At 39.6% G+C, this 16,414-nt stretch overlaps 1 protein-coding gene across 3 annotated transcripts in view; it reads right to left on the bottom strand.

Annotated features, from left to right (window-relative positions):
• The window catches only part of Eif2b3 (eukaryotic translation initiation factor 2B subunit gamma), a 152,925-nt gene that overhangs the window by 96,842 nt on the left and 39,669 nt on the right, over nt 1-16,414 (bottom strand). For all 3 annotated transcript variants that reach the window (XM_004639198.1, XM_004639199.2, XM_023724243.1), the window contains exon 4: nt 5,313-5,472. In XM_004639198.1, coding sequence (XP_004639255.1) covers nt 5,313-5,472 — 160 coding nt within the window. The remainder of the gene's footprint in view (nt 1-5,312; nt 5,473-16,414) is intronic.

The following is a 16,414-nucleotide window of genomic DNA, read 5'->3' as shown; positions in this document are numbered from 1 at the left end:
TGCTTTGCTAAGCTTGTTCTAAGTAGGTGCTTTAGACCACTGAGCCCTCTCACCAGCCCCCCCTCCCCCATGTACTTTAGTTTAGGCTAGACTTGACCTTGGGATCATCCTGCTTCAGGCTCCCAAGTACTGGGCTTATAGATATGCACCATCATACCTGGCCCAGATTGCATATTTGAGGACAGTTGGGGTTATTTAATGAATGAGTCTTTGTCTCAAAGTAGAATATAAGTATGAGAAAGCACTCAGATTGCTTTAAAGCTCAGAAGTGTCTAAGGACACCTAAGGACATGACCCTGTTTATCTACTGCAGGTGCAAAGTGGGATACAGTTATGTATCTGTGACTTAGCAAAGGCAAACACACATGTGCTGGTTAACACACTACATAAGAATATAAATATAACAACCTATATAAGAGTTATACAATAAAGATGCAGGCAGCTCTTGCACCCTTGTGCTCTGCTCTGTTCCATGCTGCCTGCTCTTGTTGCTGATGTCTTGCACATGTGTGTTTTTTCTTTTTTTTAATCTATTAAGATACATTAAAAATACATTGGTTGTCACAGCATCTCACTGTGCAGCTCCAACTTGTATTGATCCTCCTGCTTTCAGCCTCTCTAGTGCTGGGATTATAGGCATGTGCCACCATGGCCAGATTCTGGCTGGCTTAGCTGGCCCTGGGGGTGGGGCTGTCAGCATGTGGTGCTGCAGATTGAACCACGGTCCCTGAGCTTGCCTAAGCAGGTGCCTTAGTCCACTGAGCTATCTCAACAGTTCCACACATGTGTGTTCTTTAACCTGGGGAACCTCATCTTGGGCATCTCCTTCAGCAGGCTGGGTACAAGTAAACAAACAAAAGCGAACAAACTGGGATGTGAATTTACCTGTGTTCACCGGGTTCAATGCCCTACAACTCAAATCTATAATTGTTATTTGTTATGGTTTGTGTCTAGCTGTCCCCCACAAAGCCTCATGCAGTCATGGGGCGGCCTTCTAGACTTTGTGATTAATTCATGATCCAGAGCTGGGATTATGGGTGTGAGTGCTACTGGGATGTTGGGTATGTTACACCCAGCCTGGGGCAGATAGCCTGAATGCAACTTAAGGGAGACAGGTTTGCTCTCTGTAGCCATTGTTGTTGCTATTCCTCCCATTTGCTCTTGCTGTTTTGCTGTTTTCTGCTGCCATGAACTGCTGTCCTCTGCCATGTGCCAGTCTGCCTTGGAGCCAGTTGAGTATGGACTGAAGCTTCCAGTAATTGTGAGCTAAATAAACCTTTCCTACCTTCATTTTGGGTGTTGGGTATTTGTCCCAGCAATGAGAGAAGAGTAACTGAGACATTATTCATCATGTTATCCAAGTAAAAGAGAAAAACTATAATCTCTTGAATAAAGAAAACTATTTGATAAAATTTATAAACTTGTGAAAAGATATGTATTAAACTAGCACTAGAAGGGAGCTTTCTCAACTTTATAGCAAGTACCTGCAAAAGTGTATAGTAAACATCACTTTAAAGGCCAAGGCTCAGTTGCAGAATCCTTTCCTAACATGTGTAGGGCCCAGGACTTGATCCCCAGCAAAGTTTAAAAAGGGAGTCATGAGCATCATGCGTATATATAATTGTATTGGAGGGGCCAGGGAGATGGCTCAGTAGAATAAACGTTTCCCTGGCAAGTACATGGGTCTGAGTTCAATCCCCAGTTCTGCCAAAAAATAAATAAATAATAATAATAATAATAATTGTATTGGAGGTACAGCCAACATAGTACAAAAAAAAAAAAAGTACACTTAAAAAAAGTTCAAGACATCTATTGTACAACATAGTGACTCTACTTAACAACAATGTATTACATTCCTGAAAGTTGCAGGGGCAGGGCATACAGCTTATTGATACAGCATGTGCCAGGTATGCATGAGGTCTAGGATTTGATCCCCACACCAAAAAGGGGCACATATTTCTATGAAAATAGATTTGAAATGTTCTCATTGAAGAAGATCTTAAAAGAAGAAAGGTTTCATGCAAAGAATTAACAATCAGAATGATAGACTTCTTGATGGAATTGCTAGAAAATAATAAAGTAATGCCTTCTAAATTCTCAGGAGATATGAGTTCTAAAGAGAACTTATACCCAGCCAAAATATGAAGGCTCAATAAAAAATTTACAGATATGCAAAAGAAGTTTCTTACAAACAGTATTCCAAGAATTATCATACAATATGTTCCACAAATGTATAATTGAAGGAAGAGGAAAACAAAGTTCAAAATATGATGGGGAAGTATGAACCAAATGTGACAGCTCTGTAACACAGCAACTCAGAAAAGAAAAGCTCAAGGAGAGGAATCTTACAGAATTTGAAATTGTAGACACACCTATGATATGTTGGAAAGCAGTAGGAGGACATTCAAAAATGGGGCTGGGATTGAATTAGTGATAAACACATGGCAAATAAACAAAAGCAAACAAAAACCAAGATGATATTTACATAAACTATATTACAAGGCTACTATAAATACTGTAGTATAGTGTTTGAGTCATAATTGTAAACATTAAATATTCAATAAATGAACAATATAGTATCAATGACTGTATTAGAAAGTTAGGCAGACCAGAAGATTGCCTATGTGTAGCAGAGACAGAGGGTGAGATAAAATAAAACTAAATCTTTAAATTCTGGAGTAGGAAATCAAGAAATAATTCTTAAAACTGAAAAAAAAAAAAAAAAATTAAGACTTGGCAAACATAACCATGCTACTCGGAAATACAGACTTAAATATCAAAAAAATCAGTTACAAATGTTGAAAGCAGCTGCCTGAGTGTAGTGAGAGTAAAAAGAGTGAATACTTGGTATTTATGCTAATAGGCCTTGGATAGATGTAGCACTCTTTAATTTATGGGCATATAAAATAAACAAAGTAGAAACTATATAAAAAACAAAAGGGGCCAGGGAGATAGCTCAGGCCTGCCAGGCAAGTGCAAGGACCTGAATTTGATCACTGGGACCACATGCCGTGCCGACCACTGAAACTAGGCATGGTGGCGCATGCCTGTAATCCCAGTGCTGGGGAGGTTGAAACAGGAGGGTCATTCTGAGTCTGAGCTGCATGGGAAGACCCTGTACCAAACAAATAATAAAAAAAAAAAAAAAAAGAAGAAGAAAAAGAACAAAAGGACTGATGCAGTGTATCATTACATAATAATATGAAAGTATCCAATGCTTTATATGAATGATTACCTGAACACAAAAAATCACAAGAAACTAGTTTATTTTTTTTTCTTCCCCCCCCCCCCCAAGAAACTAGTTTAACGGCTTTCTTTTTTTCTATTTTAGTACAAGGTCTATAGGGTCTCACCACACAGATCAGACTCATTGTGATCCTCCTGTTTTCAGCCTCCCAAGTGCTGGGATTACAGGCGCACACCCAGTCTCAATTGTGTCTCAATTCGTCCCAGGGGCAAGGCCAGCACAGCACACCGAGGATCAAGCCCTGGCCGCAGCACTCTGCCAAAGCAGGCACTTTAGTCCGCTGAGCTATCTGGCTAGCCTTTTTTTTTTTTTTTTTAAATTTTAAAAAATCTTTTATATATTTGGTACAGGGTTTCACTATGCAGCTTTGACTCATAGCTGATTTTGGTGGCCAGCATTCTGTGCCCAGGGTTTAGGGGCCAGCATCACATGTATAGGAGAGCGGACCTGGGTCCTTGCCTTTGCAAGGCAGTCACTTAAGACTGCTGAGCTATTTCCCCTGCCCAAGTTTAACTGTTGAAGTCCAAAATTACAAGGCTGGGATGTAGCTCAGCGATAAGAGTGATTGCCTAGCATGCACAGGTCCTGTTTTCAATTCCCAGCATCACAAAACGAAACAAAGAAAATTATAAGTTACTCTCGAATGTCCTAAAGAAAAAGCTAATAATACAAGATGAATTATTCATATCTTCAGAATGAAGGTTCTACGTCACTGTATTAGTTATAGTAGGATATTAACATGCCATATGTAGATTCTAATAATTACAACAGACTACACCAATATGTAATAATAAAGAGCATCTCTTTCTGGGAAAAAAATTCCAGGGAAAAACATCATTCCAGGAAAAATTAAAATCCATAAAAAGCCTGGACTTAAAACTTTTGTTTTCAGATTAATTATAAAAAGTAGCCCCCCCCCCAAAAATAAAAAAGTGGGCCAGTCACAGAATCAGTGGCTCAGGGCTGAAATATTCTGAGAAAAACAATTGAGTACTACGTTCTAGTCCAAAATTAAAAAAAGGTCAAAGCATCAAATTCTCTAATGTTGGGTGGACCAGGATGTTATTCTTTTTATTTCTGATCTGATAAGATTAGAATAACTCTATAATAATTACAAACATGAACGATTTGTATGATCTGAGGAAAAATCAGAGTATCACCCTATAAAGATTAAAAACAAAAACTACTACTAGAATCCTCAGAAAATATCAAAACAGTTACTTTATAATTCTAGAAGATAAACATGCCTAGTAAGTATGTTTAATGCTTATTTAGGATTCAAAAGAACTAAACGTACTAAATTTGTAATAGTAATTTTATTTATTTTAATTATTTTTGTAATCATAATTTTAACAGCTTAAAGGTACTTAAGTTTGTAATAAAAGTTTAAAGTTTTGAAAACTGTGTTTTTAAATTAGACTTCTTTTGTCTCTAGATATGGTTCATCCTTTGTAATCACAAGTTCTATATTAAAGGATTCAACTAAGTACAGAGCAAAAATATTTTGAAACAAATTTTGTTTGCAATGAAGAGGCTTGTCATTATTCCCTAAAAATTATTTCAGTAACTATTTACACAGCATTTACATTGTATCAGGCATTATACTAACATAGAGATGATTTAAGCATAAGGGAGATGCATATAGGTCATATGCAATTCTATACCATTTTACATTAGGGAATGAGCGCCCACAATTTTGGTATCACTATGTGTGCACACATGTGCTTTGTGTCCATGCATACATACACAAATTCTTGTCTCCATGTGTTCTAGAGCCAATCCCTACAAATATCAAAGGACAAATGTACATGCATCCAATTATTTGACGCTTAAACACAACGTGAATAGTTCCGAATGCTCTTCTCCACAAATAGACATTCCAGAATCTAATTAACAGTTACAAGCCTTTTCAAATGAGAGACTGTCTTAGTTAACTTTATGTAATCAACTCCTATCACAGTATCTGTGGTACACAGCCAAGTTCTCAATAAATGTTCCTTAAGTGAAAGCATGAATAATTATAAAACCAACCAAACATAATATATTGAACTCTGATCTTCCTTACCTGTTTTCTTTTTCCCCTTTTGACCTGGAACTGGCTCCAAGCTATCTTGGCCTTTTCTCATTAACATGGCGAGTGATGCATCATAAGCTCTGAAAAGGTCCACAACTTCATGTAAGGCAACATCTGTTATTAAATCACAGCTCAGGACCAACACATCTGTCTGTCAAATGAAAATGAAGAAGGGTAAAGTTAACATTCCAAAGGACAATGGACCACACAAATTATTACAAAAGAAACTTACAATGGCTTAGAAGCACACAAACCAGGCAATATTTCTTTTTTTTCTTTTTCTTTTCTTTTTTGAGACAGGCTCTCAACTCTGTAGTTCAAGCTGTCCTTGAACTCCCCGTGATCCTTTTGCCTCAGGCTTCCAAGTGTTGGGATGATAGGAATTGACCACATGCCTCTTTTTTGGGAGGAGGTGTTTTGAGACAGAGAGTCACTGAACCTACAAACTTATTCTACAGATAGGATGAGTTTAAGTTTCTTATCTCTGTTTTGGGAATATCCTTCGACCCTGTCCTGTGACATTTTCTCTTGGTGAGCTAGTAACAGGAGGTAAAAGGCATGGGGCATACACCTTTGCTAAGTCCCAGCCAAAGGCTTTTTATTTTTTATCTTCCTTACATCTCCCAACCTCCTACCCCCTGATGTCTTGTTTCTTTCTCTCTCTCCCTCTCTGAAACTCTGCTGTAGTCTCAGGGCTTCTGTCTGTCTTTTTTTTTTTTTGGGGGGGGGGGTGGAACTGGGGATTGAACTCAGGCCCTTGCACTTGCCAGGCAAGCACTTATTCTACTGAGCCATCTCCCCGGCCCCTGTCTCTTTTTTCCCTCTCTCCTTTTAAGCAGTTAAAGCTCCAGAGCACCTTGAAAAATGAGCACCCACATGTAAAAGTGCTGTAAGCAGCTGAATTAGATCGACATATTCTAGGTAGTCAGACCAGGCCAGGTCCTCAAGGAGACAATATGGAAGACAAGGTGAAGACACCCTGTCCCGTATTCATGCCCGCTTGCTACGTGACTCGCTTCCCCATTTGGTATTGGATTTAATCAATTTTACCTGAGCAATGGTGCTTGCGATCTCATTGGTTAACCATAGTTTTGTCTTACCTCATGCCCACCTAAGCAAGTTCCCATGTTCTCCACCACCTTAGACTTGCCTTACCACATGGTTTTCCTCTATAAAAGTCCCTGGAAGAGGCAGCTTCTCAGGGACAACCCACTAGGGCCCCCCTCCTGTCCCTCTCTTGGACAGGAACTTTCTTTCCCCAAGTAAATATATTCTGCTCATAATCTCCGTTTGTTCCTAAAATTTATACTTTGGTTTTAGAGAACACAAACTTGTGCCAGGTACCTTTTAGGTTGGGAAATCATTTTTCTCCTATACCATTTGGAGGTCATCCACCGCAGATCATTTTTTGCTCCTTGTATCATAAGTAGGGAAGACAAGAAGCACTGACTCTCTCTAACTGGGCAAGCAAAGAGGTATGAAAAGAACACTAGTAAGGAGTATCTTCCTTAGCTATTCTTTCAGGTAGGCCACTCTGTTCCTTGATCATATGGAACTAAAATGTGCTCATAAGGAAGACAAATAAGAACAGATCCAAGCAAACAGTGTCCCCAAAAGTTTTTCATGCAGCCAGCATGAGAAACTTTATCTAGAACCAGCAAATAGCTAAGTGGATTAAAGCGCTGTAAGCAAGTGCAAGGGCCGGAGGTTCGATCCTGGGCCTGCTGTACTGGCCTCACTCCTGGGATGCAGGGAGACAGCAATTGAGACTGGGTGTGGCAGTACGTGCCTGTAATCCCAGCTCTTGGGAGGCTGTAAACAGGTAGATCACTAAGAGTCCGATCTAGTAATGAGACCGTGAACACCCTGCAGACCCTTCCCTAAAAAAATACAAAAAAAAAAAAGCAACTTTATCTAGAGACACAGCGGAGAGAACAGGTCTTGGGGTGACACCTGAGGAAGCAATCTCCTCAAATCACGTACATATTTGGGTCCTGGACAATTTAGATAAAAGAAGATCCTATAAACTGTTCTTATCAACCATTCCTCATTCTCAAGACCAAAGGGCAAACTGGGTGTGGCGGTGTACCTATAATCTCAGTACTGGGGAGGCTGAGGCAGGAGGACCACCACAAATTCAAGGTCAGCTTGGGCTCCATAGTGAGTTCAAGGCCAGGCTGAACTAGATAGTAAGAACTTGTCTGAAAATACCTAGGAAAAACAAACAAAAAAACTCCAAAGGGCATAGCCAGCCAACTATGGACTAAAACCTCTATAAACTGTGAGATGAAATAAACATGTCCTCCTTTAAAAAAATAAAATGCACCAGCCCAGCCCCTGGACAAGCTGAGCCGGAGAACAAGTCCAGGGAGTGGTGGCACCTGTCTGTAATACCAGCATTGGAGAGGCTGAAAACAGGAAGATCACTAGAGTTTGAACTGTGTAGTGAGACCCTGCACAAAATACAATCAATCAATCGATTGATAGATCAATCAAAGCAAAAAACTGAAAAGCACAAGAGCTTGGTCCATCTGAAGCAACAGCTCCCCCTTTTGGGTGGCTGGGAACATGTTCTAAACTGTTTAGAGTCAAGTGGTCACTCAGCTGATAATTGATGTAAGACCTGGTAGAGTCTACGGACTCAAATCAGGAAGGAACCCACTGGTTTTCTTTTTGCTTTTTCTCTTCTCTCCCCTAAAAGCCCCATTTTCCTTCTTGTCCTTTCTTACCCTTTCCCAACCAAAGGCTCTCATCTGACAGAGAACTCAAATCCTTTAATCTTTCTTCTCATGTTAGTTAGCTGGGAATGACAGGGAGATAAAGAGTGAAAAATCAGTAGAAACTGGGAACTCAGGACGTTCTCATGCAGCTTTGAGGGACCTAGGTGGAGCGGGGATGTGACTTCCTGGTATGTCCTACCAGTGTACTGATGCTGGCGCTGGCTGAAGAAGAGAAGGAAAGTAAAGTTGTGCTCCAGTTTGACAAAGGCCCAAATTCCTGCTGTTACCCTCCTCTATTTCCCTTTTCTCACTGTTATTGTTTATAAGTCTATGATGTTGACAGGGAAAAAAAGTACTCAGAGTAACTTGCTATTAAGAAAGCATTGTTGGGTCATGGAGCTAGCTCAGCATTCTAAATGCCTGCCTAGGCAAGTACAAGGACCTGTGTTTCATCCCTGGTGCCGCATGCTGTGGTGGCCTGACCCGGGTGTGCCAAGCTGGTCCTCAAGACCCAGTGTGGCGGTGCATGTCTGCAATCTCAGTGCTGAGGAGGCTAAAACAGGAAGATCCCTACAAGTCTGGGCTGCCTAGTGAGACCCTGTACTAAATACATTAAAAAAAGAAGAAATCAGGGGCCTGGCCCTAGCTCAGTTCTTTAAGTGGCTGCTTCGGCAAAGCTTTCAGCCTCAGGTTGCTGTAGTTCGATCCCCACAACACTCCAGCCAGCCAAACCACCCCTGAGGGCATTCGGAGCAAAAAAAAAAAAAAAAAGAAGAAATCATTGTTGCCAGGCGTGGTATATTCTAGTCTTGTCAGTGTTTCAGCCTGATAAAGAAATCTAAATTTCACCTTAAGAATAAGAATTAAGGGAGCCTGCCCCTTAGCTCAGTTCTTTAAGTGGCTGCTTCCATAAAGCAGTCAGGCTCAGGTTGCTGTGGTTCGATCCCCACAACTCAAGCCAGACAAACCTGCCCTGAAGGCATTCAGAAAAAAAAAAGAGTAAGAATTAAGTACTATATAAAGATTTCTATATAGCTATAAAGCTACTTATTACTGATTTTTCATTTAAATACTTTTATGTTCCTCAACTGCATAAACTTCCTAAAAATATAAAACTAAAGTTTTTTTAATCATATTGCCGATCTACAGATTAAAATTCTTTATAATGACTTTTTCAGGTTTATGTTTATATGATTATCATATAAATGTATTATGATAGTTGTACCTAAACATTGTGCAGGCTAGGTAGTTTTACTTTAGTAAGTAAAGATTGAGCATTAGTCACCTATATAGTTCATCTGTAAATAAGTACATCCTATTTAGGCACTTTATTATTTTTTTTAAGTAGCAAATTTAGAGGAGAATGTACTTCATCTAATATATTTTTTTTTGGTGGGGGGAACCAGGGATTGAACTCAGGCCTCACGCTTGCCAGGCAAGCGCTTATTTTGCTGAGCCATCTCCCCGGCCCTCATCTAATATTTTGTAATTGGATAAAAGTAATCTATTTAGTTACTTTATACTAAAGTAAGAATTTAAATGTATTTTTAGAGATGATAAAAATAACCTAATGGTTGTATCATCATAATTATTATCCTATTGCTATGTTTGCTCTTGAACAAAAATATGACTTCGAAAAGACAACCAAAGCAGTATGCATCTGTTTGTTTTTTGGCAGTAAGGAAGATTAAACTCAGGACCTTGTGTTGCTAGGCAAGTGCTTATTCTACTGAGCTATCTCCCAACCCCCCAAAGCAATATGTTAGGATAGAGGCCATCACCTACAGTATTGATAGACCATGACGCTGACTCCTAATACTAATTGAGACCATGATTAAAAGAAGAAGTAGGGCTGGCGAGATGGCTCAGTGGTCTAAAGCACCTACTTGGAACAAGCTTGGCAAAGCACAGGGACTGCGGTTCGATCCCCCAGCACCACATGCCAGCCAGCCGCGCCCCCTGGTGGGCTGAGCTGGCCACACACACACACACACACACACACACGCACACACACACAATAAATAAACTTTAAAAAAAAAGAAATTAAAAAAAAAAAAAGAAGTAGCAGGGCTGGTGAGATAGCTCAACAGACTAAAAGCGCTTCCTTAGGCAAACACAAGGGACCATGGTTTGATCCCCAGCACCACAGGTTGAGCCAGTCACAGTTTGGGTGTGGTGGCACATGCCTGTAATCCCAGCACTGGGGAGGCTGAAAGCAGGAAGATCACACCAGTCTGAGCTACATAATAAGACACTGCAAAAGTCATGCCCAGGATTCAATCCCTGGGCCTGCCATGCGGGCCCTGCCCCCAGGGCTCGCTGAGATGGCATCTGAGACTGGGTGTGGTGGCGCATGCCTGTAATCCCAGCTCTTGGGAGGCTATAAACAGTGGATCACTACTACTTTGATCTAGCAGAGAGACCCTGAACACCCTGTAGACCCTTCCCTAAAAAAAAAACAAAAAAAAAAAAACCAAACCCAAAAACCTGTGGCTGGATGTACATCTGAATACTATATTCACAATGGCCAGATTTACACACTTCCCTTAGGGATAAATGGAGTTTGAGATTATACTGTAATACCACCCTTTTGGGATTTCCCATAGAAATAGACCATTACAGGGCCAGCGAGATAGCTCAGTGGACTAAGCTCCTGCTTAGGCAAGTGCAGGGACCGGGGTTCCATCCCCAACATTACATGCAGCACACACCCTCACCCCCCGCCAGCAGCCCATGGCTATGGGGCATGGTGGTGCTCACCCTTAATCCCAGTGCTAGGGAGACTGAAAATAGGAGGACTGCTATGAATCCGAGCTGCCTAGTGAGACCCTCTACCAAATACATAAGAAAGAAAGAAAGAAAGAAAGAAAGAAAGAAAGAAAGAAAGAAAGAAAGAAAGAGAAAGAGAAAGCAAGCATGCAAGCAAGCAACCATTCCCTCACTAAACCATCCTCTCTTACCCACTGAGACTAAGACAAAGGTGAAGGCTGACTAAAGACAAGACTAAAACTACAGATTATCAACCAAAACTAATGATCTCATCTCTAGCCCTTGCTATGTGCTTCCTATTGGATCAGCATCAGCTAAATGATTATCCTTGTAATATTATTGGTTGATTATAGTTTAACCCATGTTGTGCCTACTTCATAATATTGCCCTATAAGACATTCTCAGAGAACCCAGCAGAATGGATATTAGTTCAAAAAAATTAGTACAATAAATTAGAATATAACCAAACAATAGAATTTCATGTTATTGTTATAATTATGTGTTAGCAATTTTAATGACAGAAGTTTATAATTGAACAAAAACCAACCAACCAACAAACAAAAAAACATTCTCTGAGAGATGACCTCCACAGCAACCCAACCTGTTATGCCCCCCATCACCCACCCCCATCCCTCAGGAGCTATTCCTGTTCTCCATTTGCCAACTCTTAAACTCCTATGTCCTTTGGAATTCATTCTTTGATTTTAGGGGACATGAACTCAGCCCATCTAACATCTAGCAGGTTGGGAGTTACATCTCTCCTATATCATTAGTATACTGCTTTTATTATTTTAATGTAGTCTCAAGTTCTCTGATAAAGATTTGGCTTCTTGTATATGTGTGCCTATACCGAATGGCAGTATAAAATTTTTACCTACTAAGCTTTGTTACCTTTGTAGTATAAATTTTATGTTTATATTCCATAGATCTGGTCACTACAAAATGTCCTCAAGTCTACAAAATAAGGACCAGAGCCAAGTTCCGAACCCTACCGTAAAATATGCTGATGGCTCAATGGTCACAAAAACACAGATATCTTTATTTAGTGTATTCCTCTGCCATAATTATAATTAAAATAAGAAAACAATAATTTCTTTTTACAAATGGAAGAGTCTGTATGCTGGTAAACTCCACTGTATTTAGGTAAATACCTCAAAACAAATAGAGGTTAATATTAAAGATAAAAGGCTTTTATCCTTTTAGGATAAAATTAGACAGTGCTGCCTAATTTTGTCTGAATTCTACAACTTTTTGAGCTACTATTCATCAATATTATTTAAATTTTTACTTGTTAATGTTGTCCTCTTTTCCAGACTATCAAACAACAAACCTCTTTTCCAGACTATCAAACAACAAAACCTATCTTTCTTTGTCTCTTCTGGATGAGACAGAGTAAGACTTTTGATCCCTGCCTAGTCAGCATCAAGGGCCTCTCAGCCTGGAGCAGTTACAAGAAGACAGATGCTCAGTACTTCATGTCAGGTCTGACTGAGAGAGACCAACAAAGATCAAGGCATAAAGACACTTAGGACCAGACCTGCAGTCTTTCTGATGCCAACACTATCTGCACACCCTGAACTCTAAACCTCATATATACTTAGCCTCCCTTCCAGATAGCTGCTGATATGGGCTGGCGAGATGGCTCAGTGGTCTAAAGCACCTACTTGGAACAAGCTTGGGAAAGCATAGGGACTGCGGTTCGATCCCCCAGCACCACATGCCAGCCAGCCCTGCCCCCTGGTGGGCTGAGCTGGCCACACACACACACACACACACACACACACACACACACACACTAAATAAATAAATGTTTAAAAAAAAAAACAACAAAAAAACAGATAGCTGCTGATAGCATTTCGATTCAAGCCTGCTTGTATGTAGGTAGAATAAAATCCAATCTTTCTCACAGCTTTGGTCTCAGGGTGTTTCTCATTCACCATTAATTAACACTTCAGTGCCCCTTAAGAATAAGGGATCAAGGGCTGGCAAGCTGGCTCAAAGCTGGCGAGATGACTCAGTGGTCTAAAGCACCTACTTGGAACAAGCTTGGCAAAGCACAGGGATCGAGGTTCGATCCCCCAGCACCACATGTCAGCCAGCCCCGCCCCCTGGTGGGCTGAACTGGCGCCACACACAATAAATAAATAAATAAATGTTTTTCTTAAAAAGCCTATTAAAGAATAAGGGATCAAAATATTGGGAGGGATGACAGGGTAGTAAAGAAGAAATAAAGATAAACAGAAAGGAGACAAGGAAAATCATAACTAAAAAAATTTTGTTTGTTTAGGAAGACTTATTTATTTATTTAGGTACCAGAGATCAAACTCAGGACCCCGTACTTGCTAGGCAGGCACTTATGCCACTGAGCTATCTCCCCGGGCCATGAAGACTGTAACTTGCTGGGCATGGTAGGGCATACCTGCAATCCCAGCACTTGGGAGGCTGAGGCAGGAGGATCACTGCTAGTTAGTGGCCAGCTTGGGCAACATGGTTCAGAGCCAGTCTGAACTACACAGCATGACCCTGTCTCAAAAACAACAAAACAAAGCAACAAAGAACAAGAAAAACAACAAAAAGATAAAGGAACAGACTGAAAGAATTCAAAGAATGCTTTTAGGCAACACAGATTACCCATCAAAAGAATAATTGGGACTCATGCCTTGAAAATATGCATATAAATAGAAAAAAAAAAGCAGGGTTCATGCCTTTCATCTACAAAACAGGCCATTTTTTTTTGGGGGGGGGGCATCCTTTTTCCTATAAACCAAACAAGGCAGAACTTCCTATAGATTCATGAATTTCACAGATTTTTCACTGCCAAAAACAAATACCTCCCAGCTCCAAACTAGCACATATCTCTCTTGAGGGACCACATTCTATTTCTTTGAGTGTATACTTTTATTTTTTTTCAAAGTTTTATTGATAAACAGATAGCAATGAGACAGTTTCAAATCAAATCGGAAGTATAGTTTCAACAAATAATACACTGCATACATTCTTCCCAGTGGTTAATTGCTGTATAAGATGCGGACTTGAGATCCTATTTACAAACACCATTAGAACAAATCATTGTATTCATTAAGAGAATGCAACTATATATCTATCCTAACCACTTTGAATACACAGATACAAAATGGACATTCATCAGTATACCCCATTTTTTCTAAGTTCCGTTATTGAATATTATAGGTGTGTAAACTCTGCAAAATATTCTAAAAGAGTCCAGTAGCCCATAATAGCATTGGGTCTTCTGTTTAACTGGCAATGTCAGAGATTATTGACCTGAGTCCCCCACAGCTCAACATAACTGCATGGTTTTATTTCCTATATTTCGTCTTCATACTTTTCTACTGGATGGTTAAGACCAAGGTAAAGCAGGACCTATGCAACAAGAGTTGTAGCTTTTTGGTCTGAGAAGGTCAGTGATATGCCCTCAGGATTTATCCTGAGATCCTGTACCTCAGATTGTAGAACCTTTGTCAGTGTCAGCCATGTGGATGAGTCACGGCCATTGCTTGGCCAATGTGCTCTCTGTGAAAGCCTGAGAGAGTGTCTTCTCCCCATGTGATTCTCCTTAGGCACACTCTACGTCATCGATCACTTTCCTCTTTGGCCCCATAATCTTCTTGATCAGAAAATTTGGGACACTACCGAGGTACATGACGTTACAGTACAAGTTCTCATATTGAGTGTATACTTTTAAATTTCTGCCTAATAAATCCCTTTATTCCTCTTTTAAGAAAAATGAGGCCTACTACACAATACCTAGTACATAGCAAGCTTTGAAAAATTGATGATGTATCTATCATATGAGGCCCTGGATTCAATATTTAGCACCAAAATTAAAAAAACAAAACAAAACACAAAACACAAAACAAAATTGATGACTGAGTGAACCCAAGTGTTTTCTAATTACAATTCTAATTATTCAATTCGAGTAAAAATAATGGAAATTAATGTTTCTTGAGTGCTTATTATTAGCCAGGAATTGTGATGACACTGTGTCATTTCTATTTTTACAACACTATGCTGAAAAACTATTACTAATAGTGCTTTACACATAAAGGAGCAGGTTTATAGTTCTTATATATTATCTAAGATCTAATAATTAGTAAAAATTATTCATATAACTAAAGAATCTACATTACTAAACAATGTTTTTAAAAAACAGCTTTGCTAGTTTGACAATCCATTTAAGGAAGTTCTATTTTACAGAGTCTTAAAAATCTAGGTCTCTTGGGCTGGGGATACAGCTCAGAGGCACAGTGACTCTCTGGCAAGTGCAAGGTCCTGAGTTTGATTTACAGTACCAAAAAAAAAAAAAAAGTCTCTCTTGAGGGTGGGAGAGATACAGTTCACTGGTAGAGTGCTTGCCTATCATGTGTAAGATCCTGGGTTCAATCCTAGCACTGGAAAAAGAAATAAAAAAAATTCAGGTCTGTCTTGTATCCATTGTGGTTACTAGAAGTCAGCTAGACTATCATTTTAAGAATAATTTTAATAAATTAAAAAAAAATAAAGATTATCAAAATCATGGTAGCTGAAAAGAACAGAAAAATAAAAAAATGAATATATATACTTTATGTGGGAGAGAGGATATGAGACAAGAAGTGGGATTAAGAAAGAGATAATAGCATTCTTCAAATACTTGAAAATCTGAAAGAACCAAATTTATTGAGCAGTTCAAAAGTAAAATCTAGGGCCAGCAGATAGCTCAGCGGATTAAAGCACCTGCTTAGGCAGACCTAGGGGCTGGGGTTCGATCCTGGCCTGCCTGCTGTGTCGGCCCCACCCCCCAGCTGTGCTGACACAGCAACTGAGACTGGGTGTGGTAGCTAATGCCTGTAATTGCAGCCCTTGGGAGGCTGAAAAACAGGAAGGATCACTGAGTCTGATCGGTGTAGTAAGACCCTGTAGACCCTGTACAAAATACATAAAAAAGTAAAATCTAAAAATGAACCAAAATATTTTTATTTTTATAGTAATTAGCTAGTAAAAAGAAAAAATTTTGTAAAATAATGAGGTTCCCATCATTATAAATGTTTAAGCAAAAACTGGATTATCATGTACAATGATTTATTTATCTAATGTTAATTGAGCACTTACTCCGTGCCTACCTAGGCCCTACTATGGAACTTGAAGGAAACAAACTAGGATATTATAAATGTGCATAGCTAACCAAGGCCTTCTAATATATTTTATTTTACTTTATTTATTTTTTTATAAACTAAGACATGATGGACCTCCTAATATATTTTAAACAGACTTCTACCTATACATTCTATCATGTTTTATAGTACAGAAAATGGAAGCCCAAAAACAGAAAAAAATCTTTAAATTGCAAGGACCCACACCACTGTTTCTCAACAGTTTCCCCTATATGTATCAAGAAAAAACTGGGTAGTACTGTCTTTCCTGAGTCCACCAGAGCAGCTTCTCCTTTACAAATTTTATCTTTCAGGTTTCTGTATAAAAGCTCTGGCTTAGGGCTGGAGAGATGGCTCAGTGGCCTAAGGCACCTACTTAGAACAAGCTTGGCAAAGCATCAGGGACCATGGTTCAATCCCCCAGCACCACATGCCAGCCAGCCCCGCCCCCTGGTGG

Source organism: Octodon degus, unplaced genomic scaffold, assembly GCF_000260255.1.
Source record: "Octodon degus isolate 3935 unplaced genomic scaffold, OctDeg1.0 scaffold00107, whole genome shotgun sequence".
NCBI lineage: Eukaryota > Metazoa > Chordata > Mammalia > Rodentia > Octodontidae > Octodon > Octodon degus.
Note: the sequence above shows the minus strand (reverse complement) of the source record. Positions and strands in the feature narration are given on the sequence as shown.